This window comes from Polypterus senegalus, chromosome 8 (genome assembly GCF_016835505.1).
Source record: "Polypterus senegalus isolate Bchr_013 chromosome 8, ASM1683550v1, whole genome shotgun sequence".
Taxonomy (NCBI): Eukaryota; Metazoa; Chordata; class Cladistia; order Polypteriformes; family Polypteridae; genus Polypterus; species Polypterus senegalus.
This window is the reverse complement of record NC_053161.1, coordinates 88,547,122-88,573,239: the sequence shown is the minus strand read 5'-3', so window position 1 is coordinate 88,573,239 and position 26,118 is coordinate 88,547,122. Positions and strand designations below refer to the sequence as shown.

The following is a 26,118-nucleotide window of genomic DNA, read 5'->3' as shown; positions in this document are numbered from 1 at the left end:
TTACTGTAGGTTAAATGCAAACACTGAAATGATCTAATCTGAGTATGTGCGGACACATGAAACTTATAACGGAAAAATCTGACTTCTACAATTAACGTTTTGAATTTTCAACTTCAAATTCTCCATTAAGAGGCTTACATTACTGTGTATGTCATACAGTACAGGACACTTTCCAGCTTTGCTGTTGATGGATGTTATTAAAAAAAAAAAAAAAATCTAATAAGAGTTAACCTGACGGAGCATAACACTTTCAAAGCCCACTGAATATTTGAAAAATACTATTCAGCTGCCAGTAACTATATCTAGTTTATTGTTTGTACAAAATGTTCCAACTTCCCACACTTTTTCCACAAGACAAAAAAAAGAAAAGTCTACAGTACCTGGCTAATGAAATCCTTGCCCGCTGCCCACCACTGAGGGTCACTCCTCCTTCTCCTAAGGCAGTCTTATCTTTGTCTGGAAGCAGAGCAAAATCCTGGGGAACAAAAAAAGCTCTGCCGTTTGCAACAATTTAGAAGGAGTTATTGGAGAGTAGAGATTTTATTCAGATCAAAGTCACTTGGTCAACTATTGTTAATCATTTCTGTAACCTGACATGCAGTAAAAGCTTTTTGTAACACAATAATGGATAGACTTCCATCATTGTTTTATTCTTTGTTTATTTTCATGCATACTCTTGGAATTCTGCATTAATCTTAATGTTACCCTTAAAAATGAAAGGTCAGTTAACTCAGACAGACCATCAACCACCCTATTACTCTATCAGGTGCATAAATAAAATAATATTACAGCTCTATATAGAAAATATTAAATATGACTAAGGCTAGTTACTAATCTTGAAATAAAAAGAAAATCAAGCAATGCATTCTTTTTCCTGTATTAGACAGAGCTTTACAAAAACGCTTCTCCAATGCCATGCTTCATATAAAAATCTACATTGTTGCTGCTATGTCTTCAATTGCAACAAAAGTAAAAAATAACAGTATGGCTGCAAAACTTTCTAAATGCAAACAAACATCTAAAAAGTTGGCAACCTTAAAGGCATTTACAATAATAAAGGTATTCAGTATCTGCATGCAATTGAGAATGGACCGAGTGATATAAAATCTAATGTCATCTGTCAAATATACTGAGCCCTCCAAAGCATTAACTGCTCAGCTCCCTGCTTACGGCTAATGAGGCAAGCAAACATTCTGCCTTCCCAATTTTAGAAAGCATTTCAGAATTGAATAAACTTTTGAATCCTCTAGCATCTAAACAAGGGCACGAGGAAAATAAACTAGAGAAGTCCAGTCGCTTATAAGCAATGAAAGAAAGTGTGCAAACCTTCCCTCACTCTGTGCTCTTCAGATTCTCCGCTTTAAATGCAGCAACCTGAGAGGGTGAATTAAAACTATGGCGTTACAATATTTGATATACTTTAAAAAAACGATTTACTAAAGACTCTAGTGCCAAAAGCACATATGGTAAACTGCCCCGTCCCATCCATGCCCATACCTGAAGTGGTGTCAGGTTCTCCACTGTATTTATTTCAGGGGGTAACTGATTGGTGTTTTACTTTGCCTCTTGTCTTTACTTGTAATTGTCCATGACACAAGTATGTTTCAAAGCAATGCTAGTTCTCTCATGCATAACCTAAGCTTTCAGTTTTTCCATGAACTCTTCTTTGAGTCTCCTGTCTAAATCCAGTGTGATACTGTCATCTAGTAGCACACCAATTGTACTATAGGTCAGAAGCAAAACATAGAAAGTCTTTCAGCATCTAGCCCTTGTTTATATAATTTATAAGCGTGAAGCCTCTGTACTCTTTCTTTGTGGGCCTTCTAATTATCTAATACTTTACACTGGAAAGTCTCTTTATTTTGTCTCCCTCCACATCTAGAATAACACCAAGGAGAGAAAAGATATACAGAAATTGTATGTTTATTGACTAAAGCACACAAGGGAGAGATAACACACACAGTCCCTTTCTCACCTCTCATCACTCTCACAATCTTGACTTTTTCAATTTCCAGAGGAACCGTCAACTAATCTTCCTTCAAGACTCTAGACTCAGAAAATTCTGTTACAAGGTGATTCTAAATGTCTTGCTGCAGTCATCTCCCGCCAACTCTGAGAGCCTCTTCTAGGACTGGTGCAGCTCTTGTTTTGCTACATAGACTTCAGACAGGCTAGATGTGCCTTTTGTGGTTCTTGGTGTTCCTGCATTCCTGAAACGTCAGTTGCTTTTAAATGGTGGGATGTCTCAGACAACCTTCACACTGCCCTCGTTAAAGAGGCATGAAGGCCCAAATCCTTTCCATACAGGTTTGTGTGCTACCACCTATTAGATTAATGGTTCCTAACTTATCACTTGCTAATAAATGTTTCAGGAAAAAAATGGTGAGGCCTATGCTGGCGTTGTTTAAGGCGGGAGGTGTTCTGCTCCCCTACTCACACTTTGTGTCCTTCCTGCCTCGTTCACTAAACAAAGGGTCAGCCATTATTGGCACCTGCTGGGTCACCAGCACTTTAGCATCCCGAGAGGAAATACTGTAATACATATCTACCCAGGAGACATTTTACTATTTTCTGCAGTGATGCTTCTGCTTTTTGTTCTTATGGGAGTGCTTCATTCTCCAAGCTCCCCTCTCTCACCACAGAAGTGCATGCAGTATCCCCTCTTGCTCTTTCTCTTTAAAGATGTTTTCAAATGGCAACTTAAGCTTTTCTGTGTCAATCTGATGATCTCTTTGCTCCTTAGAACCTTTGTTCCGCTTTGCACAACTTCACAAAATATACAGTAAATGTATTGTAAGAGGGCTTTCTCTTTAAGGTCTATATTACATTATGTCACAGGAACACAAGGTGCCAGTAGGTGAACTAGCCTGGTATCCCTGGCCCAACTCGAAAACCAACCCCTGACACAAAGAAATTCTTGTGGAACCAGAAAAGGGTTAGGGTTTAAAAGTTGCTTCTGACAAGAGAACTTCTAAGCTTGGAGTCAGGAGCATCAGCATTGACAATAGCAGGAAGAGAGTCCAGAGTAGGTGAGGATGGTTCAGACGTCGCTTTAAGGTGTATTTTAGAGTTCAGACATCAGGAACAATAATCCGTTAGTCAAGTTTATTGTTTTATTCCTTGTTATTAGTACTTCTCCTTGTGTGCTTTATTTTATAGTAAATTCAGTCTTTTTTGTGCATTTCATTTCTTCTGCTTTTTTGCTGGGTTTGGGGAGGACTTCTGCTACAATATACGAGGTACATACATTTATTATTCAATTTTTTTACCACTGAATTCTTTTATCAATGGGATGATATCCAGGTCCATATACAGTTTTATACAGTATGTATATGTCACGAATGGGCTGAGGATTCACCCTCATACATTCATGTATCATTTGACCATGGCTGTTCCTTTCTTGAGTATTCTGCTTTTCATGTTTATCCCAATTAGGCCTCCACGCTTTGTGTAATGATTTCTGGGCATTTTTACTAGTGTATAGTATTTTTACATTTTGGCTTTGATTTTGGATTTTTCTTTTCCTGTTATAGTCTTCTGCTTGATCCTGCAATTTGCTAATACTTTGCTCTTTGTGATTTATCACTTATTCAGGTCCACTTCATCGATGGAGCACCTCGATCTTCAGCATTTTACACACAGGATTTCCCCAGTTGGTTGTTGCCTCCTTGAGTGCTGGTCCATGCACTTGGGTGTTCACAAGCATGTGTTTGCTGCAAGTTGGCTCATACCCGCCACTACATATATTTACAGAATGGCATCCCATTTAGGCTTCTTCTTGACTTATTACATGTAAAATTTCACAGACCCACTAAATACGATTAAGCAAGTTCAGAATATGTGTTAATGGATGACATTACGTTTGAGTAAACTTGTGTGAAAGGAACATATGTTATACAAAGCATACAGAACCTATTATTTTATCTTTGACACATACTGTATGACTAGTGTTAAAAAGTTTTTAGCTCGGCCGCTCTGTTGTTTGGTAAGGATGACTAGTCTGTCTATGTGGTACAAAATGTTACCTCTTCAAGCTGACAGGCCTTGATGACACTGCTGTAGCGATATTCATCATAAGAAAGACCAAATAAAATATTGTCTTTTATAGTCCCTGGCATGATCCAAGCTATCTGGGGTGAGTATGAAATCCGCCCACTGTGTTTGATATCGCCTTTTGACGGTTGAAGTTCACCCATGATCATCATCAACATGGAGCTCTACGGAACAGTAATCGGTAAAATACAAAGTGGTTATCAAATCATTTGATCACAATCAAAGCACAGCTGTGTTACATAAAACAGTTATTAAATAATATGAATATCTATTAATCAATCCACATTCTCTTAACCACTAAGTGCTTTCAGATATCTTACAAAATAATACGCCAGGTGTTAGTTAATCCATTTCAAATAATTTTGTGAATGAACAGCATTAGGTTTTGTGCCAACTTTACCCAGTGGACAACAATCTTCACTTCGTTCCCAAGTAATGTCAGTTATGTGAACTCATACTAAAATCTAGCTAGAGTCACTTGTAACAGAAATACTGTGTGGGTGAATTAGATTGAAAGGTCAGTGACGCAGTGGGTAGTGCTGCTGCCTCGCAGTTAGGAGACCCAGGTTTGCTTCCCAGGTCCTCCCTGCGTGGAGTTTGCATGTTCTCCCCGTGTCTGCGTGGGTTTCCTCCCACAGTCCAAAGACATGCAGGTTAGGTGCATTGGCGATCCTAAACTGTCCCTGGTGTGTGTGTGTGTGTGTGTGCACCCTGTGGTGGGCTGGCATCCTGCCCAGGGTTTGTTTCCTGCCTTGCACCCTGTGTTGGCTGGGATTGGCTCCAGCAGACCCCCGTGACCCTGCAGTTAGGATATAGCAGGATGGATGGATATTGTCTTTTGTACCTACTTTCTTACATTGCAAGGTGATATGTTGCACTTCTACAACCAGGACTATCACCCTGTGTAGGGAAGGTGCCTCAATATTTTGTCCATCATGAGTAGAAATGAGTCAAGTGTTTCAGCTATGCTTATAGATTAAGAATACATCACTCTGACATTATATTAAACACTTTTAGGCACATGCAGCTTTCATAATTGGTGTGGTTTCACTTTGAGCTGATGTAAGCAATTGAGGCCGTAATTAGAAGATCTTGTGTAATGTCTAACATGGAATATTTCCCATGTTTAATGTGTATAAAGGATACAAATGTACAGCATTGAAGGATTTTGCAGGGTAATTTATATGAATGATGCAGCAGATCTCTCACCTTAGAATTATTTTTTGATGAAATAAACATTACTAGAAATGCCAAGCATTAAATAAATTCCCTATACAATAATGACATTGTTCATCCATCTAGTGTTCTGCAAGTAGAAAAGCAATGTTGGGAAACTACATTTGTCAATTGTATTAATTTTTCTGGCAGCCTCCTATCAGATAGTCACCATTTTCAACAACAACTTTTATTTATATAACACATTTTCATACAAATAATGTCTCTCAAAGTGATTTACATGATGAAGAAAGAGAAAAGAGACAAAGTAAGAATTACAGTAAAATCAGAGAACACTAACATAGAATAAAAGTAAGGTCCGATGGCCAGAAAAAACAAAAACAACTCCAGATGGCTGGAGAAAAAAATAAAATCTGCAGGGGTTTCTAGGCCATGAGACCACCCGGCCCCCTCTAGGCATTCTACCTAAAATAAATGACCTCAGCCAGTCCTCATTGTGTTAGGGTTCTCAGAGAAGGACTTAGAACAGATTTTCTTTTTGATTTTTTGAGATTTAATTTTCTTCACAAATCCAAAGAATTTTACATTTCTACTTATCCCCAGCCATTTCGTCATGAAAAAAGCAGTGACTATAGGTTGGCCTTTCTAGAGCCCAGACATTTCACAGCACGGTAAGCAAAATCTGTGCAGAATGTTTGAACTTTGGCTTTTAATGTGTAATAGGCTTAGATGCTTAGCCAAATCCTTTGGCTGGTCACCTACATTTAGGTAAAGATATCTGCAGTGATCTGATTTTCCAGATAAAAGAAAATTATACAATAATTAGAAAATAAGTATGCCTTGTTATAAGTTGTAATATTTATTGAAATCATTACCTTTAATTTACTTAGAGAAAAGGAACATATAATATACAGTATTTACTGAAACATTTGAATTATGCTACTCTTCTATGAAGTGTGGTCAGGAAAAGGTAAGGTTAAGAAAGGTGAAGGAAAAACAACAGCAGTCAAAAATTAATTTTATTGAGCAGGAATCCAAGAGACAAAGACCACAAGGAGTGATAACACGAAAATAAAAAGTTAACAAGTAGAGAACATTAATAGAAGACAATGGAGCACTTTTCTAATGTCATGTACAGCATAGCTTGATTAGTAATCTATTGCTGCGCACTTTTTCAATGGATGCCAACTGCCCTACAGTATATAATCACTTATTTACTGATAGTGACGCCCTATTTCGAAGAATTCTGCAGGCTTCAGGCCAACAAATTGAATTCCAATCTGTTCCTGTAAGGGTAAAAACATCAACCGCTTGATTAATGCCATGAACCTGTAGCAATGTTTAATAACGGGGACTGAAATGTATTCTCTCAGCAAAAATGGGCCTTGTCAAAAACTTTGTTTAAAAAGCTTATCTTCACCCTTTCCATATAATCAGGTTTCTATCTTTGATGTGTTTGTTTCCCTAAATCTCTTTGAAATAACATCCTTCAGTTGAGTATAATGTTGGGCTTTGACTTAGCACTGCGGACAAGAGACTCAAAGAGGAATGCAAAAATTGGTGCATCAATCAGAAGTCTTTTCAATCTGGTTGTAATGAGCAGAACACATTAACGGTACATTAACGACAGCTGAAACTGGCATCAGTAACTTTCACTTTAACAATTATATTGTTAAGTAACTACAATTGAGGATGGGTGATATTATTTTATTTTATTGTCATTCTCATTTAATTTTGGATTCATATTTTTAGAGAATTATCAACATCATGCTGTATTTAGCCTAGCACTGCTGGAAAATATCAAATCAACTCCTGATAGGGTAAGAAAAATGTAAGGTCATGTCAATTTACTAATTCAACTAAACCTTCAGGGATCATTTATTTCTTTTATGAACCTGTGTCTTTTTTGAAAGGCTAGTGATGAACCAGAGCTTATCGCAGCAGTATTATGCTCAAACCAGGAACAAAACTTGAGATAAAATCTTAGCATGCCATACCAGTCTTAGCATCATTACACTAGCTGCCTGTTTCGTTTAGGTTTGAATTTTAAAACACCTTTAATTATATATAAGGCTCAAAACAATCTATCACCTTTCTATATTTTAAACGTTCTATAGCTGCTTGTCCCCTTACATTTGTAGCATCCTGAGCATGAAGCATAAAAAAACTGGTGAGGTGGCTTTCTGTGTCTATGCACCAAAAGTCTGGAATACTTTACCACTGGAGATAAGTACAGTTGAAATCTACTAAAGAATTCTTCTTTAATCTGGCTTTCACGTAAATTACTAGCATCACCAATATAAGTACTTCAGACAGAGGGGATGAGGAAATTGGTTATTTTCATTAATTTTATTCTGGATTTGCTGTTTTATAGGCTGTGTAGCGGTGGTTGAAATTTCAACTCCCAGCAGTCCCTGCAGTGGCTCTGATTGGTCATCTGCCCAGGGTGAAGGGTTAAAAGGGGCATTTAAAAGGGGGGCTAGTGTTACCGAAAAAGTAGAGAAGTATTTTGTGTTTCGTGTCGAAAGTTCCTGTCTGTCTACCTTCCATTGTGATATCTGTGTTTTCTCATTTTGTCTTGGATCGTTTCTGGGTCGGGGTCTGGATCGTCTACTGTCTGCCTATTACGTGAGGGCTGTATGTGGCCATCCTGTGAAGAAAGGAGCGCTCCTGAACCATCCACCCGTCTTCTCCATTTCAGGAACTACTAGTAGGACTATCTTTACATTCCCCTTCAACATGCAGATCTCTGGAATATTTACCTTCATCTTTAAATTACATCAGTTGCCGTTTTTACGTGGACTTTATTGTGTGTGGTTATTGTTGTTGTTTGTTTTCGTGTTGATTGTACATCGTCGTAAAGGGAATTGGGGTGGGTCGTTGTTTTCATTTATTATTAATACATTCTTTATTTTCTGTTTTATTTCCAGTGGCATTTTGTTTCTGTTTGTGAGTGTGTGCGGGTCGGGCCAAGGCTGGGTGTGTCCTTGGAATCTCCACTAAAAAAATAAATAAATTACTGTCTCTTCGGCGGTGTGAATCTTAGTGGGACCGGACCACTACATCTGGTCACTAATCACTATTTTGTTTCCCTTTTTTTACAGTACTCTGTTATGGTGCTATATGCCACTGTCCCCTTGCTTAAGTATTCTGCAGGTACCAGATATGCTGAGAAGATTAAAGAGCGCCACAAGAGTATCCTGTTAATGGCGACACAGTCAGGAACTGTAGAATGACAGTGAGAGCTGGGTGGTAGTTTGGCCTTGGAAATCCTGCAAATTTGGTCTGGAGTTTTTTTTTTTCCTGTAATCCCAGATCATCTGATCATACCTTTGTCTTTAGAGACTTAAAAATGAATCTTTAGAGACTTAAAATCTAAATAAGGACTCAATTTCAGATCTGTGTTAGGTAAATACATACTAATTTATTCTTATCTGGGTATTTTTGGCATATAATCATTTTCATTATTCTTCCTACCTGTTTTTAATTTTTCTTTTCTTGTTATTGTTTTTTCCTTTCCCATCTTGTAAAGCACTTGGAGATACATTCTTTGTATGAAATGTGCTATAGAAATAAATGTTGATGTTGTTGTTGTGCACTCAAACCCATATGCAAAACTAATGTTAGTTCAGTTTACATAATCAGTATTTTTCAAAGCATTAGGAAACTGCAGTACTCTGATAAAGAAAAACAATGCAGACACAGAGGGAATATGAAAATAATGATCAAGCCTAAAACTGACCCCAGATTTAATTGTAATGAAATGGTTTTTTTAGTTTTTTGTAAAGAAAGAAAGACAGACAGACAGACAGACAGACAGACAGACAGATAGATAGATAGATAGATAGATAGATAGATAGATAGACAGACAGACAGACAGACAGATAGATAGATAGATAGATAGATAGATAGATAGACAGACAGACAGACAGACAGATAGATAGATAGATAGATAGATAGATAGATAGATAGATAGATAGATAGATAGATAGATAGATAGATAGATAGAATTTCCCACAAATAAAAGTGTTCATGGACTTCAAAATGACCATCAATGTCAATTTATGGGATCTGAAAACTTTAAAGTTATCTCGAGACTAGCAACTTTATTTTAAATAATTCTCACCAGTGATTGCTTCCGAAACACAGATTTAAATATTCATCAATCTTTAAGTCAGAAATAAGTAGGCCCTATTTTGCAAAAAAAAAAAAAATCCACTTTTTAAATCAGGATAAACTTAAAAAAATAATAAAGGAGTTCATTGAGTTCCAAATGAAGGAAACTGTGTTTTTCTTTACAGTATAATCAATCACTTTCCATAACAGGACATGTTATACTGTTTGGTTAATAAGTAACAACAACTGAGCATTTACAAGCAAACATTAGTAATATGCTTATCAAGGACTGTGAGAACAGCACAATAATTTAATTAACTCTAACCTACAAATAAAAAAAAATGAATAGCTCCTGTTAAAGATCAACAGTTCCAAAATACAGACAATGGAAGTCTCTGTTCCCAGGAACTACAGTATCTCATATATGGTTGAACCATACTAGATTACAGTGATTTATTGAAAAAAGTGAATTCAACAATCTATAATATGAATTTGTGGAAAAAGGCCTGCTTCTTGATCACAATAGAGGGGAACACAATGGATTAATTTACAGGCTCTTCAAAGTAAATAATCTTAATTAAATATAATGAACACTACCCTAAGCCAATTTGTAATGACTGACACATAGTATAAATGCTTACATATACTTTTTTACATTTGGAGCAAAGGCAGATTAACTGAAGAGTATTCACAAATATATTTACTAACCTCTAGTTAGAATGGAAACTTGCTGATACTGTTCATATTGACCCAACAAAAAATACTGAAAAAAGTGAAATGCTGCGCTGCTATAATAAAGTAAAGTGTTTTAGCATGATTCCAAAGATCTGATGGTCTCATGCAGATGGTAGCTCAACTTCACACACGCCTCTGCTGCCACTCCTCTCACTTTTTAAAGCTGCACATGTGTCAAGACTGGACACCCTTCCAAAGCCTGTGCATTACACGATTTTTTTTTTTGTACATTCTGCTGACTTGGTTGTTATACAAGAGACTTGTAGTTCTCCTCCTGTTAGATCCTATCACTATCTGTGTCTAGCCAACCCTGAATATCACGTGTGCAGTCCATCACTAGCTTGCTTACATACAAGTTTTAAATGTGTTCAAGTGTCTTCTGATTGTGACACATGTTAATGTTTAGATACAAGTTGTGCCTTTGTCCAGATTGCTGCTCTCTCTTGACTTTATGCAGTGATTTCCTTTTTTCACTCATTGCTGATTTGGTCACATGGCTGCTGGTAGCTTTCCTAACCCATAAGGCAGGATATACAGTTGGGATAAAGAGAGAGGTACCTAAGTGTCTTGTTTGTAAAGATCTGTTTGTTGGTATAGTGTGGCCCACAATGGGTAAATAAAGTGTTATTTTTAGCCCTCATTAAAACTGAATTTGACATACCTGAGCTAGATAAAAATATAAACTACAAACTGCTTTACTGGTTAATTCTGCAGATGATACTAGGTAGATGAGCAGATAATGCAGAAGCAGCAAACTTTTACTAAGGGACTGGGACAACATACAGTCTTGGGCAGATTTGTGACAGATGAAAATGATTGTACGTAAATATAAGGCATTGCAAGTAGGAAGTATAAATGTAAAATTTGAAAACACAGTAGGAGGTGTGAAATTGGAAAGTACAGCTTACAAAAGAGCTGGGAGAAGAGGCAGGGATTTGTGAGCAGCCATAGAGTTTCATTCCAGGAAAGAGTACTACAGATGCAATGTTTGCCTTAAGAGTGCTGATGGAGAAGTACAAAGAAGGTCAGAAGGAATTGCATTGCATATTTGTGGACTCAGACAAAGCATATGGCAGGGTGCCAAGAGAGGAGTTATGGTACTGTATGAGGAAGGAGTCTCAGAAAAGTATGTGAGGGTGGTGCAGGATATGCATGAGGACATTATCACTGCAGTGAGGTTTGCGGTTGGAAAGACAGCTTGGTTCAAGGTAAGAGTGGGCTTGCATCAAGGATTGGCTCTGAGCCCTTTCCTGTTTGCAAAGATGAATGACAGGTTTATAGATGACGTCAGACAGGAGTCTTTGTGGACCATGATGTTTGCAGATGACATTGTGATCTGTAGTGAGAGCAGACATCATGTTGAGGTAAACCTGTAGAGGTGGAGGTACACACTGCCTAGAAGGGGAATGAGAGTCTGTAGGATTAAGACAGAGTACATGTGCATGAATGAGAGGAAAGGTGGTGGAAGGGTGTGACTGCAAGGAGCAGAGGTGGTGAAGGTAGACACATTTAAACACTTAATAGTCCAAAGCAATGGAGAGTGTGGCAGAAAGAGAGTGAAGGCAGGGTGGACTGGGTGGAGAAGAGTGACAGGAGTGATTTGTGATAGAAGACTATCTTCAAGAGTAAAAGGGAAGGTTTATAAAATGGCAGTGAGACCAGCTATGTTGTATGGTTTGGAGATGATGTCACTGACGGAAAGACAGGAGTCAGAGCTGGAAGTGGCTCAGTTGAAGATGCTATGATTTTTGCTTAGAGTAATGAGAGTTGACAGGATTAGAAATGAGTATATTTAGAGGGACAACTCTTGTACGATGGTTTGGTGACTAAGGGAAAGCTGCTAGGTTGAGATGGTTTGGGCAAGTGCAGGGGAGAGATGAGGGGTACATTGGGAAAAGAATGTTCAGGATGGAACATGAGGAAAAGAGGAAGGTGAAAGAGGAGGTTTGTGGATGTGGAGAGGGAGGACATGAAGGTAGTCAAGTGGCAGAAAATGATGTAAAGGTCAGTGATAGATGGAGATGGATCATCTACTGTGGCGACCCCTAAATAGTAGCAGCCAAAATGAGAAGATCTTATTAAAGAAATTTAGGAGTCATAATGGACTAATCAGTATCTACATCAAGACAGTGCACAGAAGAGATCAAGAAGGCTGTTAGGTTGTATATCACGTTGTGTGGAGTACAAGTCAAGGGAGATTATGTGTAAGTTATATACTGTAACTGACTACTAAAGCATCGCCTGGAGTACTGTGTTCAGTTTAGGTCTCCATATTACAAAAAAGACATAGCAGTGCAACAGACGTTCACAGAAGAGCTACTAGGCTATTCTAGATCTAAGAGGTATGAGCCTTGGTGAGATTAAGAGGTGATGGGAGTATTTAAAATTACGAAGGGGACTAGTGTGGTGAATTCCAGTGATTAATTTAAAAGAAATTCTGCAATGGGGACATAGTTGGAAACTTGATAAGGTACATTTCACACAAATGCATCACATTAAGGAACACTGCATTCTCCACTGCATCAATTGGAATTTGTGCCAAAGGTAGATTAAGGGTCTGACTACACGTGCAGACAAGCTAAAAGGTAACTTACTTTAACGCAAGCATAAACAGTCCACAGGGAAACCGTCAAACCCAATTTGCTATTAAAAGGCTGTGAAAGAGGAGATGCATGCTTACCTTGCCTGAACCAGTAGATCCTGCCACAGCCAGCATTTTTCCCTTTTCTAAAACCAAGTTAATATTTTTTAAGACTGGTGTTACATAGAGGGAATAATTGATGAAGGAAAGGTTTGCATCTCCATTCAGAAGGTCATTTTTGGTGTTTTCTTTCTTCGCCTTTTCAAACAACTCTCCAATTGCCTAAAAGAATGATGAAATTGGGAAATATATCGGAACATATTTCAAGTTTCCCCACATTTCATTAGAAAGTGCTTCTAAAAGCAGTATTTCTAATTTACCAAATAAACAAATAATTGAGTTTCATTCCTTGTCCACATAATCCAGTAAAGAGTCACATTGAGCCAGCAGCATCAGGTACAAACTCCTAAGCCTATTTGGAGGGTCCAGCCATTACTTTAGCAATCGCATCAGGGGAAAACAGGAAGCCTTATGTTACACAAGGAGAAATATTCCTAGCTGCTAATTGTTAGAAAATCATTCTTATAGACTGTTACAATTAAAAACTTCATGCAGGAATTACATGTAGTTACTATTACTGTATTAGTTAATACACTGTAGTGGAAAGCCAGGGCCTCTACCAGGTTAGGACACCAGAAGATAGAAGGACCAGGAGAGAGAGCATGCAAATGGCATTACCTCCCCTGGAGCTCTAGATGGCAGCCCCCCTGCAATGAGGTGGCACCTTGGATTGCCACAGAACAGCAAGGGACAAGGAGTTCTTTAACCCAACCTGGCTGAGTTCGGTAGGGGCCACCAAGTGGTGCTGCAATGACTGAGGAGGCCAACATTATGGGATTTCTGATTCACCTGGAAGTGCTTACAGAAAACGTGTGGGCTAAAAAATAAGGAGCTGCCTCCCTCAGATGGACAAGCCAGAATCAAGAGGAGGCGCATGAAACTGGTGGGGAGACGTGGTGGAGGCAACGACCAAGAGAAGGCAGAGAAGAGACAAAGAATTGCTGCTTTGTGCTGTTTATTGTACTTGTAATTACTTGTGGCTTGTGGTGGGAAACACTTGGGTAAAGGTTTCCCACAATAAGGAGTCTTTGGATTTTAAATTGCGTCTTGAGCCTATTTGGGTTGGTTGCTTGGGGAGCTGGAGCGCCCCCTTCTGTCCAAAACATTAAAAAAGACAGACTTAGTCCTTTGTTCCTGCTTCTTGTAAGCATGAGCCCCATTTGAAGTGGGTTCGTCTAGAGAACAACAGTCATTACTTAGTTTCAATATACAGAATGTTAAAGTTAGCCATCTCATTACATTTCTGCTGCTCTTACTTAAAAACAAGTCTCTGTACGAAACTGTACAAATACAGTTTAGTTTCATGTTGATTATTATCTATTCACTGTCCTGAAAGAAATCATAATACAACTACAAGATAAAATATTTCACATTGACATTTCCCTACTTGTATACTGTGTAGTCCTTGCTTTTAATGTAATGCAATTAAGGGAAATAGATTCAATTTAACTTTAAAAATAGAGATATCATATACAAACCTCATCCCATGACGCTGTTACATTTTTCATCTCAATTTCTGTTGTGGTAAGGTTGTACTCTAATACATTATACTCATCTTTTTTCAGGAAGTCCTGCAAGAAATGTGTACTTGTGTTACCATTCAGTACATCAGAACACATACACACTTCTTCAGCTGCTAGCTCAGTGTTATATACTATATAGAGCAGCGCTAATATCCAAATTCTAAAGTAAGCTTTTAAAACCACTATAAAAATGAAATATTTGAAACTACTATAAAAACCAGTATTTCCATAATAACATTATTGGAATATACATTTTGTGCAGTTTATAGAGTGCATTACATGGTTTTATAGGTTCTGTTACTTCAAAAAAGTAATCCAAATGCAATGCGCTATTTACACAGTCACAGCACTACTAAAACAACTGTTTCATGACACTGTGATATGCAGCAGTTTTCCACATGTGCATCCACATTTAATTTGATTTACTAATTTATTTTTTTGTGCCTTTTTGAAATTTGGACTATACTAATTACAGTTCTGCTGAACAATTTGGCATCTTTTTTGGGCCTTTTTTCAGATTTTGGCTCCATGAGCCTGCTTGCTCTAAACACGACTGCTCATCTTTTGGTTGACAGATTTACTGCCGCATATCAATTCTTTCTTTACTAATATGGAAAGTTAAGTAATTGTCTGAAAATAATGGCCCTCTTCCAAAGGAGGATTTAAAAGTAGACATGTCTCACTACTGCAAACTCCTTTGGTTGTATTCAGGAGTAGAATATTCCATAAAAAAAGTAGTTTTAGGTGCCTATTTTAATTTGTAGTGCAGTTTTCATTTTTATTTACATACTGCGCAGTATTGCTCTATTGAGTATTAAAAGAACCTAATTAAATACTTTTTTTTCTACAGCTGTAAATTTCAATGCTTATTCTGAATGATGACTTCAGTTATATTGGATATTGCTTTTTACTTTATTCTAAGTACAGTATATCACATTGTGAATGTGTTTATCATTTTGAACTTGTGCAAAACAAACCAAACTAATTAAAAATGAATGTTAAGTGAGGTCTGCAGATGCTTCCATGGTGAGGAAGCAGCAAATGAAAAAGCTTAGCAGTGTTTGGATTAACACAACTACAATGGTGTCAAATTTTGCAATAACTAAAGAATAAAAGGAGCTTTAATTTCAGTGTCATTATAATCACTTAACACTATGTGATTTATTGGTTACTTTTTTGCCATTTTCTTTAAACCTTTCATTTTTGTGTGTCCTTGCAAATGGATTCACCTTCCTTTGGCAAACCTTAGTAATTTATTTTTTCTATCTGTTCTTTTGGTCGCAGGAAGACAACTGTGTCCCCACTGTTTATGGTAAACAATTATAACGTACTTATGTTTGTGGAAATATGTGCATGCATGTGTTATAGTGCATAGTTTTTACAAACAAGTGAATATACATGTATATCTTCATTTTTTCAATTTAATTAAAACAGACACAGTATGCTATTTGTTCTATCCAGGATACTTTGACAGCTTCAGACTAAGTAGAGGCAACACAAACCAAATGCTACAAATGCTAATAAATATACTAGTGCTAATGTTTTCTAGTAAAACCATAAATCTCCGGCTGACTCCAGGTACAATGCAGTACACTCAATATTTCAAGGTACTATGTCACAGTTGAAAGACAATCTCATTATTGAAGCACAGTACAGTGATTATTAAATTAGCTGTAACCTATAATCTAAATTCAGGGCATTCTGACATTAAAACTGAAGAAAGTACAGCAGAGTTAACACCTGGACACATTTTACAATTTGCAGCCAGTAATAAAGAAAACCTAATGTCATGGGATACCATGTTTCTAATATCATAGGAAGGCATTCAGAATAATACCTCTATCTTCTTGATAACTCCCAGAGAATCAAACCATGTTTGCACAGACCCTGGGAACTGTCTTGTGACAGTCATTCGGAGGACCATACTGTATGAGATTGTTGTAAATATCTGACGTAGTGCTATTCCATTACTCAGGGCATAGGGTAATACAGACACAAAGACCACAACGAATGCGGAGAAGAAGAATGCAGAGCTGTTGAAATATCTGCAATAAGCAGATTTCCTTGTGAGCTTCAACTCAGCCCTGTTGTAAAGATACAAAAAAAAAAATACAATATGTGTCTCAATTACTGCATAATAAGAAGAAAGCACAGATCTGCATAGTTACTTAACGTATAAGTTTTCAATTTTTACCCTACAAAAACATACATTGAGCTCCTCAGAATATTGGCCTGATCAATAAAACAAAATAAGAGATGAGAATACTTGGATAACAAGACTGTACACTTTTACTCATTGTCTTGAATTCTTTATTGCTGTTTGTGATCCCCCAGATAATTTTATATGAAGATGGGGTACTGAGTATTTCCTAAGGCACAAAATTGCACATGATAGCACAGCAGCTCAAAGGCATTCATAATCACTGATCGCAGTCACTCCTGTCCTCTTTTTCACATTTTCCAGAATTCCCCCAGGATTGGTAAAAAGCCCTGCTCGATCTGGTTGTGGAATATGGGACTTTCCAACTTTCTTTTCCTAAGATATATGCAGCCGTGGCTGAAGACAGCAATGTATTTGTTCAGTCACTGATTAATTACCTCTGCATTCCTGTCCCAAAATTTCAACAATGCCAAAGTATTTGTGACTCAGTGGCATCTTCACTCACGGCGTTTCCCAGCCATTTCCTAATTGCACTTGTTGAAGCCTCACTAACATGTAAACTGGGATGATGTGCTCGCAGATACCAGATGGAACAATGTGTGCCGTTACCTCTTCTGCTGTTTTTCCCCTCACTTGCACACAGACTCATGTTGTCATGCGTCTTTTATTGTTCGTCTTATTATAACTGCAGTGCATAGATACAACACCTGCTAATCTGGTGTATCTGAGACCAGACACAAAGGAAACTGTCAAATAGTGAAATTACTCTGCTGTTTTAAAACTAATGCTTACTGTAGATTGCATGGCATCTCATATCCACGTGCCTGTACATTGCCTTGATTAATATAAAAGTTTTCTTTTATACGTCTCAGTTTAGGAATGGTTATTTCACCAGCACAGGTGACATGGGATATGAAAATGTTACACAGTCCATGGCAAGACCTGCTCAGTTCTAGATTCAAACCAACTCATTATACTTAGCACTCAAATCTGTATGATGTGCGAGGAATAGTGAATTCCACAAAAATGGTGACCTAGCGGGGGGCTCCAAACCAGTTTCCTAGAGTTGTGATGCAGTCATACTAACGACTGTGCTTACAAATATTATAACAACAACAACAACATGTTAAATATGTCTAAATATGATTAGAATGATTAGAGAAAGTATAAATCAGAAGCTGGTAATGTGCAATTTAGTGGATAATGAACCAAGCATTAGGAGTATAGCTAAAAACATTACAAAAAGATTATAATTTCAAAGAAAAAACAAATCACATGACTTCAAAAGTAATTTAGGTGCTCTAATGACTGCTTTTAGATCTGGTATTTTCCCTACTGTACCATTTTTCAGCTCAGTTAGAAGTATCTAGATTGCAGTGATATTCATTTTTGTAGCCCTTTATTGAAAATTTTTAATTCAAACAAACTCTCCTACAGGACTGAATACAGTTGTTAATGGTTTTTAAAAATAATTTTCCAATTTAGTGAATGAACAAAAAGTATTATAACAAGCATTAATTTCTTCCAGAAGATTCAATTGCACCAGGGTTATGGTGATCTTCAGTTTTGGTATGGGTTAGGTTAGGCGATGGTCCAGGGGCCTCAAAGAAACAGTATATTGGGTTATTGCCATATACTGTGCATTGTCATGAGAAAATGAGCGAAACTCTAACTTTAGTTCAAGATTGACCTGGCTGGGGCTTCCATCTTTGTTTTACGTCTTCTTTGTTTATGTTTGTTTCTTTTATTTATGTTAATACTTAGAAATATGTTTGACATTTGATATTTCTCATATACTTTATTAGTTTGGGGCATTGTTTGTTTTGTTTATAAACTGCCTTTTTTATTTGCCTTGTGTTTACTTGGTGGTCTCCCAAGAGGTGGAGCCACCTGCCAATCACCTCCAAGTTTTGCCCTCCACTATCAGTCTGGAGGGTCTCCCACAGTTCCTGGTGGTTCAATTCAAATATGCTTAGGAGTCTGCCGAGTGTTTCTTTGCATAGTTCTTGGCTTCTTTGCATTTTTGACTGTATTGCTCCATTTTTGACCATTTTTTGAATATCCGTTTTGGAACTTGTCTAGCTTTGGATTGCTTTTTGTGTCACAGACAACTCCTTTTGCCTTTTTTTTTACCCTACAGAGCTTCACTCTTGTGGAAGAATAGTTTTTGTGAAGAATAAATCATTTATTTTTAAAGACTGTGTGTTTGCCAAGGTATGACGGTGATATCCCATGTTTTTAGAATTGTTTTGGGGATTCCAAGTTAAAAACAGGAAGGAGGAGGACCCTGATCAATTTTGGAGAAAGGTTACCCATGCTTTAAAATTAGATTTGTGCTTGTGGGGTGTAATTCAATTCTATCTTCTTTTATTATATTTTAACTCATATGAATTGCCACTTTATAAGAAGAGCTTTTTTGTCTTGTTATATGCTGGTCGATAAGTGTTGCTATCAAAACTGCCTCAAGTTCCCCACAACCTGGAGCAGGAGAAGCAAGTTAAGAATATATAAAGAATATAAATAATTGCACAAGCAAAAAAGGGAGAAAGAATAAGTACAGAAGAGCAGTCTCTCCAAGCTCAAACAAAGACACGAAAGAGCACTCTGTCATACTGTGTGTCGATAGTGTTACCATACCACTAAAATACTGTATTGAACGCTACTGTAGCACAAACGCTGCTTCTGAATGAAACAACAGAGCAACCCTTTTACTTTACCTTTGCAATGACTTTATAAAAGGAAGGAAAGCACACCCTCACTTCAGAAAAGAACAAAAGAATTACATAAGCTAATAATAAATAACTGAAACATACTGGAAACTCTTACCATGTGAACGCCAAGGAGCTTCAAAGCCATTTTACAACAAGCTGAAGTATAAGGTAAAAAGAATAATAAAACTCTGGCATTAAAATTTATAACTAAATTACTCCTGAATGTGATCACTTGGAAATAAAATTACTTTTCTGTTTGATTTTTACTAAATAGATTTTAATACTTAAACCCTTAAATGTAATACATATTAAAGAAACTTCAAAGAAAATCCAAGATCTATTTCAGGATTAAAATTACTGAAGTACACATTTTTAGATGGAAAGATTTTTGTAAAAAAAAAAAAAAACTCAGTATTTTTTGTTTAGTTTGGACAAATGAAGCAACAGAATTATTTAAACGGTGACATGATAATTAGCAGTGTAGCCTTACTCGTTCTTATAGTTATCTCAGAGTATCTGCTTATTGTTTTTTGCTTCTTTCAGGATGTGCTTCTCGTTCCCACAATGTAACAACTCACCAGTGGCTTAAAATTGTGTGCAGGTTGTCACCCTGAAAAAAATAAGCAGGTCAATAAAATGGATGGATGTTGCCATGTTTGTATTTCTCTCAAGGAAGTTTTACATCCCATACAATTTGCTAATAGCAAACATGCACATTCATTCAGACCTCAGATGGCTGATGTAAATACCAGCAACAAAACCCTTATCTTAGGAAGTGAAGGCCTAAAACCAGAGTTCCACTGAATTTCAGCTGAATGAATCAAGGAAACTGAAAACTGATAGCAATGATAAAAACTCAGTAATAATTATAAAAAGACAATACAATATAAATGATTCATTGGAATCCACTTAATATTTCCTCACTTGTTTGTTCTTTTTTAGGGGAAAACAAGTAAAACTATGTATTTCTCTGTAGCAAGTTAACACACAGAACATTTACACTACCTTTTAAATTGCCAGAGTCCTTACTGATTTACGTCTTCAGAGCACGTAACCTTAAACTCTCAGAGAACAGCAAACACACAAGCAATGAAATCCACATTGGTAAAACTCCAGCACAGACTCAGGAACTCTGAGGTATGTAATGGTATTAGCAACTGAGATGGCAGAGGGTTGCAAATCAGAACACTAAATTTATTATCTAACTGAACTAGAATGAATGGACAGTGTCTGTCATTTGTGAGAGAAAAAAATACTGTGTCACATTAAAAAGTTTTGCAGCTCTTTTAGATTCAGCAACAATAAATGTTTATTAGATTATTGGAAATATGCCATACCATTTTCTAAGCCCATTTAATCCTAAATAAAGCTGCTGGGGGTCTGGAGTCTATCCCAGAAAGCATAAGGCACAGGGCAGAAACAGTGCCCTGGACAGGAAGCCATCCAATTGCAGGGTAAACACACTCACACACATGTACACAACTACTAGGGTTAATTCAGCATCTCCAAGAAACTTAACCTGCATGTCTATGGACTATGTGAGGAAACTGAAGCCACCCAGAGGAAACCTGCACAGCTATGGGAAGAATATGCAAACTCGAAACGCAGACCCTGGTCTCCTTACTGCGAGCCAGCAGTACTACCACCGCACCACCAAATGGAAAAATTGTAATGATTAATTATTCTCTTATTTATTACCGCATTTACTAATGACTAATTATAGAATATAAGAGCACATGCCAAATGCTGGACAGCAGAATACTGAAATGGTGACAAATTTATTAAAAGGAAAATGAGACTCATACCAAGTATTGTGTAATGTTATCAGTGAAGAAATAATTTACACATTATGAGAAGGTGTCCTAACAAACTTTAGGATAGGAAACACAACAAAATGGAACCAGTTTCCCAATAAAGGGTGAGTCCTGGAAAGACTAAGCCTCTACGGTCTTTTAAGGAAATGGACAAATTGACAGCTATGGTTGAGACACCAGAACTTATGAAGGGGGAGCAGCTTTACATTTCTTAAGATGACAACCCTCAATGAACTGAAGTGAGCACAACACATTGCAGCTCTTGTCAGAAAGGCTTACCAGCGCCTTTACTTCTTCAGACGCGTGAGGACAGTTCAGATTATTCCATCTGTTCTTGTAAACCTCTGGAGTGCATAGTAGAGTCCATGCTAACTGGCTGAATCACATCATGGTATGACTCCTGCTTGGCTTAAGATCATAAAGCATTGTAGCGATGGGTGATGAAGGTGGCACCGAATTTTACTGGCACAATGCTGCCTACTACTACATAAACACTACATTTATGTCCATCATAATCAAATTAATGTTCATTACTACATCAACTAAAACATATTAAACATGTAAAAAAAACATATATAATACATACTGTGTATGGTACAGAGCAAATGAGATGCAGCATCCAGTTATAACAAATTCTCGCCGCTACTTCACAGACATAAGAAATAGTAAAGTCTTATCAGACATGTGAGGCAGCTTGAAAATAACAGAACAAAGGCAACTTGCTGTGAATTCTAAAATAATGATAATTTTAAATTGACAAGTCTGATTTAATGATACATTTTATTCAGAATATTTTGTGAAAATAGAATAGAATATGTTGGAATTAAAATTATTCTCAAAATGCTATACTATTATTCATACAATAATAATATATATTCATTAAAAATAGATGGATATAAAAAATGAAAAGAGACACACATGTAATCTGTAATGCCTTGTTAATTCCCATCCCCATATGAACATTGATATCACCTTCAGTTTAACCTAATAAGAGTTCAGGAATTAATCATTTATGTCAGAAACAAATGGTGGCACAATGAAACATTTTAATTCCTGAGGGTGTTACTTGCAGAAAAAGGGTCAAAAACCTCTGCTATAGACCAAACATATAGTTTGTAAATGCAGACATCAAAGGGCATGCAACGCACACCCAGGAACTAGAAATGTTTCCAACAAGATCCCGTAGCTGATGTAATCATACGCCTCTTCTAGATATGCAGAGCACATGCAGAGTATCTCTGAAAACTCTCACAGCATCTCCAGGTTCATCCAAGCCAGGATTTATTCTAGACTTTCAAAACCAGGACAGCATGCTGCAAGGCGTGAAAAGTTGAAGAATAAGATGCAGGAAGAAATTAATTTAATATTAAATGTTAAAAATTTTAAAAGAAAAACATTCTGTTTTGTATTTCCTGCTCAACTCTAAACCTTTGCCTCTGTTTTAGGCAGTGTGTGCCAATGTAGCAGTTGATAAGGACGCAGAAAGCAAGACGTACTCGTATCAATCAAGAAGCAATAAAGAGAGCATTTCAAATTTTGAAAACATCTTAACAATTATGATTTTACAACAATTTAAATAATAAAAGGAAAAATCAGATACTGTATAACACAATATTTGTCTTTGTTGTCGATAAGAATGAAAGCCAACTGCCACTTGCTTGCTGCATTATATTTAACAAAGTAGAGGCACAGGTCAGAGTTCTCATTTATCATGCCAGAAATTCAAAAGAAACACAAACATACCAAACCCCCTAAATATTAAACACTTGGTTGACACCTCCACGACTAGTTATAATATTTTTCAGCATTGAACATCACTTTTGTGCTGCGAGAAATAGCAGCAGGGCCGAGCGTGATTCTGTACAGCTGTTGGATGAGACCGTTAGAAAGTGGGCCTAGAAACGTAATGCATAGTACTTACAATCCTGAAAACAAAAAGAAATATCTGATTCCATAATTGTTAAATATAACATTTAAAGTCTTAAAAAGGAGAAAGGAAACAGAGAACTATGAATGAAATGAGGTTAAAAATAATCTGAAGTTCAGAAGCAGCTCATACACAAAATACCCCTAACTGTAAAGAAATGCATGAAAACCGGTTAAAGTCTGTAGATATACACACCTAAGCATGAGGTTGGAGAAAAAGGTTCTGAAATAATTAAATGAATTGTTAAATGCAGATGGTATTTGTTACAGGGAACGCTTTACTGAATTCAGTCATTTTTAATTTTTTATAATCAACATTTTAGCATAATAGTCAGTATTCTTCATTCCAAATGTGTCAGAAAGGTTACAAATACACACATTGAGCAATTTTAAATCAATGACTGCATGTCCCATTACATCATTATTATAAAACATTTCTTATCTTAATAAATGTGAATTAACCTTAAAATGAAAGTGTTACATGTGAGCTCCTAACACACAAGACCACAGTATTGATACAGTAGTGAAAGTCATTACACAGTACTCACTGTCTGATCTTATCAATGATTTCATCCATTGCATTCTCCCAACCATAGGCTTTCACAGAGTGGATATTTTCAATAATCTCAGAAGTAATTAGAACTCTGTCGTTAATATATCCGGCTCTCTTGTCTCTAAAATAGAAATGATTAAATGCATGTCATACACCAAATAAATCTACTTCTCTCACTATTATGCTGAATTGTAAGTGAATTTATAGACCAGAAACACTAATGATGTGTTTACTTACTAATATCATTTTAATAGCTATGTTGTCAGGGTAAGTGAAAGATTTTATACCATCTATAGAGTATTAAGAAACAAAAAACATTTTAGTATTGTTATAGAAGCAGCCATGTACATGTCCCACCTCTTCAGATCCAGACATACCAATTACAAACAGTACCTCATATCAGAATCACTTTCAGATTATTTTTATACTGTAGTTGCCACAGGCAGATATATCTAGATATTTAGCTTTGCATTTTGTATTTATTTTTGGTCTTTCCTTTTGGCCTGATAGTAAGGATGAGTTGGTGATGGCTTAGGAGAAACTGATAGTGTGCTTGGTAGGAACCATTTTTACAGCTGCTCACTCTGTCACCTATTAATAAGCAAAATATATTTTGAGAGTTGTTTCTCCTTAAAATTTTGTAATACTGAAAACAGTATAACAATCAAACTAACAAGAGTGGCATATAGCATTTCAGAAACAACCTACAACAGGTACTGCAAACAGAGCATCTTCTGTGTGTAATGAGAGCACACACGTTAGAAAGGAGGACTGAGACCTACATGTGTGCACTCAAGTATATTTTGTGACCAAATGCAGGGAAATATCAAAAGTCCTACTCCTCTCACTAAAAAAAAAAAAAAAACATGCACTCAACTATTATAAATAATAATAATCATGTAACATTTCAGGAGCGTAGTCAGCCCAGCTCCCTGCTGGGGTGTGCTCTTAACGCCACTTTTTGGTTTTTTACTGGGTTGTGTGGTTCCTCGTAGAACTATTGCTTGACAAAGAACCTTTTCATTCTGGAAAGGGTTCTTTGTATTCTGAAAAACTTTCTAATATTTAGAATAAAAAAAAATCTTTAATATATGTTAGGCTACCTAGCAGGACACTAACAGATTGAGAACACCAGGACTTAGCCTGTGTTACTGTATGCTGTGAGAGACCTTGTATTTGTACTTCACAGATCTGTCATGATCAAGTCATGGTTACTTACTGTAGGGAGCCTGTTGCGGATTTAAGGAAGTAAAGGTTCTTTCTGAAACTTTCATGTAGATCAGTCTGTTAGGAACCAAAAATGGCTCCCATATAACAGGAATAGGCAACGTCAGTCAGGACCATAGAGGCTGCAGGGTTTCATTTCAACCCAATTGCTTAATTAGGAACCAGTTCTTGTCAACCTCAGACTGTATTTAACTGTATGGTTTGTTAATCTGCAATGTCATGTTCTTATATTGTAGATTTTGTTCCTTTCATCCAAATGATTTGAAGTCTAAAATGGATCATTTTCAGTCTGTCAATTTTTTTCTCTTAAGTGTTTTATTAAACCAAACAGTGCATGCTGAATCCACACAGTTGTAAATGCAAACAAATGAGATGGACAACTGCTGGCTCCTTGTCATTTGTATCTTATTACTAATAAGGAGCCATGAAAAACCCTGAATGTGGCTGTTTAAGAATAAAATAAGCAATTGAGGGTGGTGGAGCTTAACAAGCGAGACCACTAAAATGAAGCAGAAAATGTCACTTTAGCAATAAAGAGCTTCATTAGCAATAATTGACTTCTCATTAAGAAATTGGGTTGGAACAAAAACCTGCAGCCACTGCGACATTGCCTATCCCTGTCCTCTAGCATCATCATTCTGAAGAAGCATGTTTTAAGAATTGTGAGTCTTTTTTACAAAAAAACAAAAAAAGGACTTTTTTAATTAGTTTACCATTTTGTTCATTTACTATACTATGTAATGTATTTCTCTATCCTAAGAGTTTCTTGTGAAAAAGTTCAAATAAATATAGATACAAGATCGACCTATTAATATTATATTCAGTGCATAGCTTTGTCTCTCATTGTAATTCTTAAAGTAATATTAAATTTCAAAGCAAAATGTTGCTAATGTGTTTTGTTTATAACTGAAATGCATAAATAAATCTTGTAAAATAGAACACAATATATGATAAAACTAAATACTACTAGTTATTGCATCAAATGTTACATCAACATTTTATTCAGTTTCAATAATGTGTTTTTAATTTGACTTTGGCCGGTTATATTTTTAAATTACCTTATTTTTAAAGGCTGTTTCTATTTCCCAGTGGAACTTTTCCAGCCAACACATTTCAAAATATATTTTTATTTTAAAGAGTCTCTTTTAACCTACAGTTTTATACAGTCTTTAACTATATATGCATTTCTGCAGTTTTTAAAAATTTATTGACTTATTTATATATCATTGCTCTTTTTCACATACTTTTCATTTATCTCATTTTGGCACAAATGGCGTTCCATTCAGTCCTGCCAATCGAGGTTACCTGCCTAATGTAACACATCTGCCTCTAAGAGTCCAATGTTCTTTCTGAATGGTGAGGAACACACAATGGACAAAGTCATGTCAGCTCAGCTAGCCACATGTTAGCAGATGACAGACC

At 36.5% G+C, this 26,118-nt stretch overlaps 1 protein-coding gene across 1 annotated transcript in view; it reads right to left on the bottom strand.

Annotated features, from left to right (window-relative positions):
* cftr (CF transmembrane conductance regulator) overlaps window positions 1–26,118 on the bottom strand; it is a 135,151-nt gene that overhangs the window by 58,369 nt on the left and 50,664 nt on the right. Inside the window, exons 7-12 of the mRNA XM_039761403.1 lie at window positions 23,465–23,590; window positions 16,142–16,388; window positions 14,260–14,352; window positions 12,761–12,943; window positions 4,026–4,217; window positions 381–475 (exon numbers count right to left, since the gene is read on the bottom strand). Of these exons, the coding sequence (XP_039617337.1) occupies window positions 381–475; window positions 4,026–4,217; window positions 12,761–12,943; window positions 14,260–14,352; window positions 16,142–16,388; window positions 23,465–23,590 (936 nt within the window). The remainder of the gene's footprint in view (window positions 1–380; window positions 476–4,025; window positions 4,218–12,760; window positions 12,944–14,259; window positions 14,353–16,141; window positions 16,389–23,464; window positions 23,591–26,118) is intronic.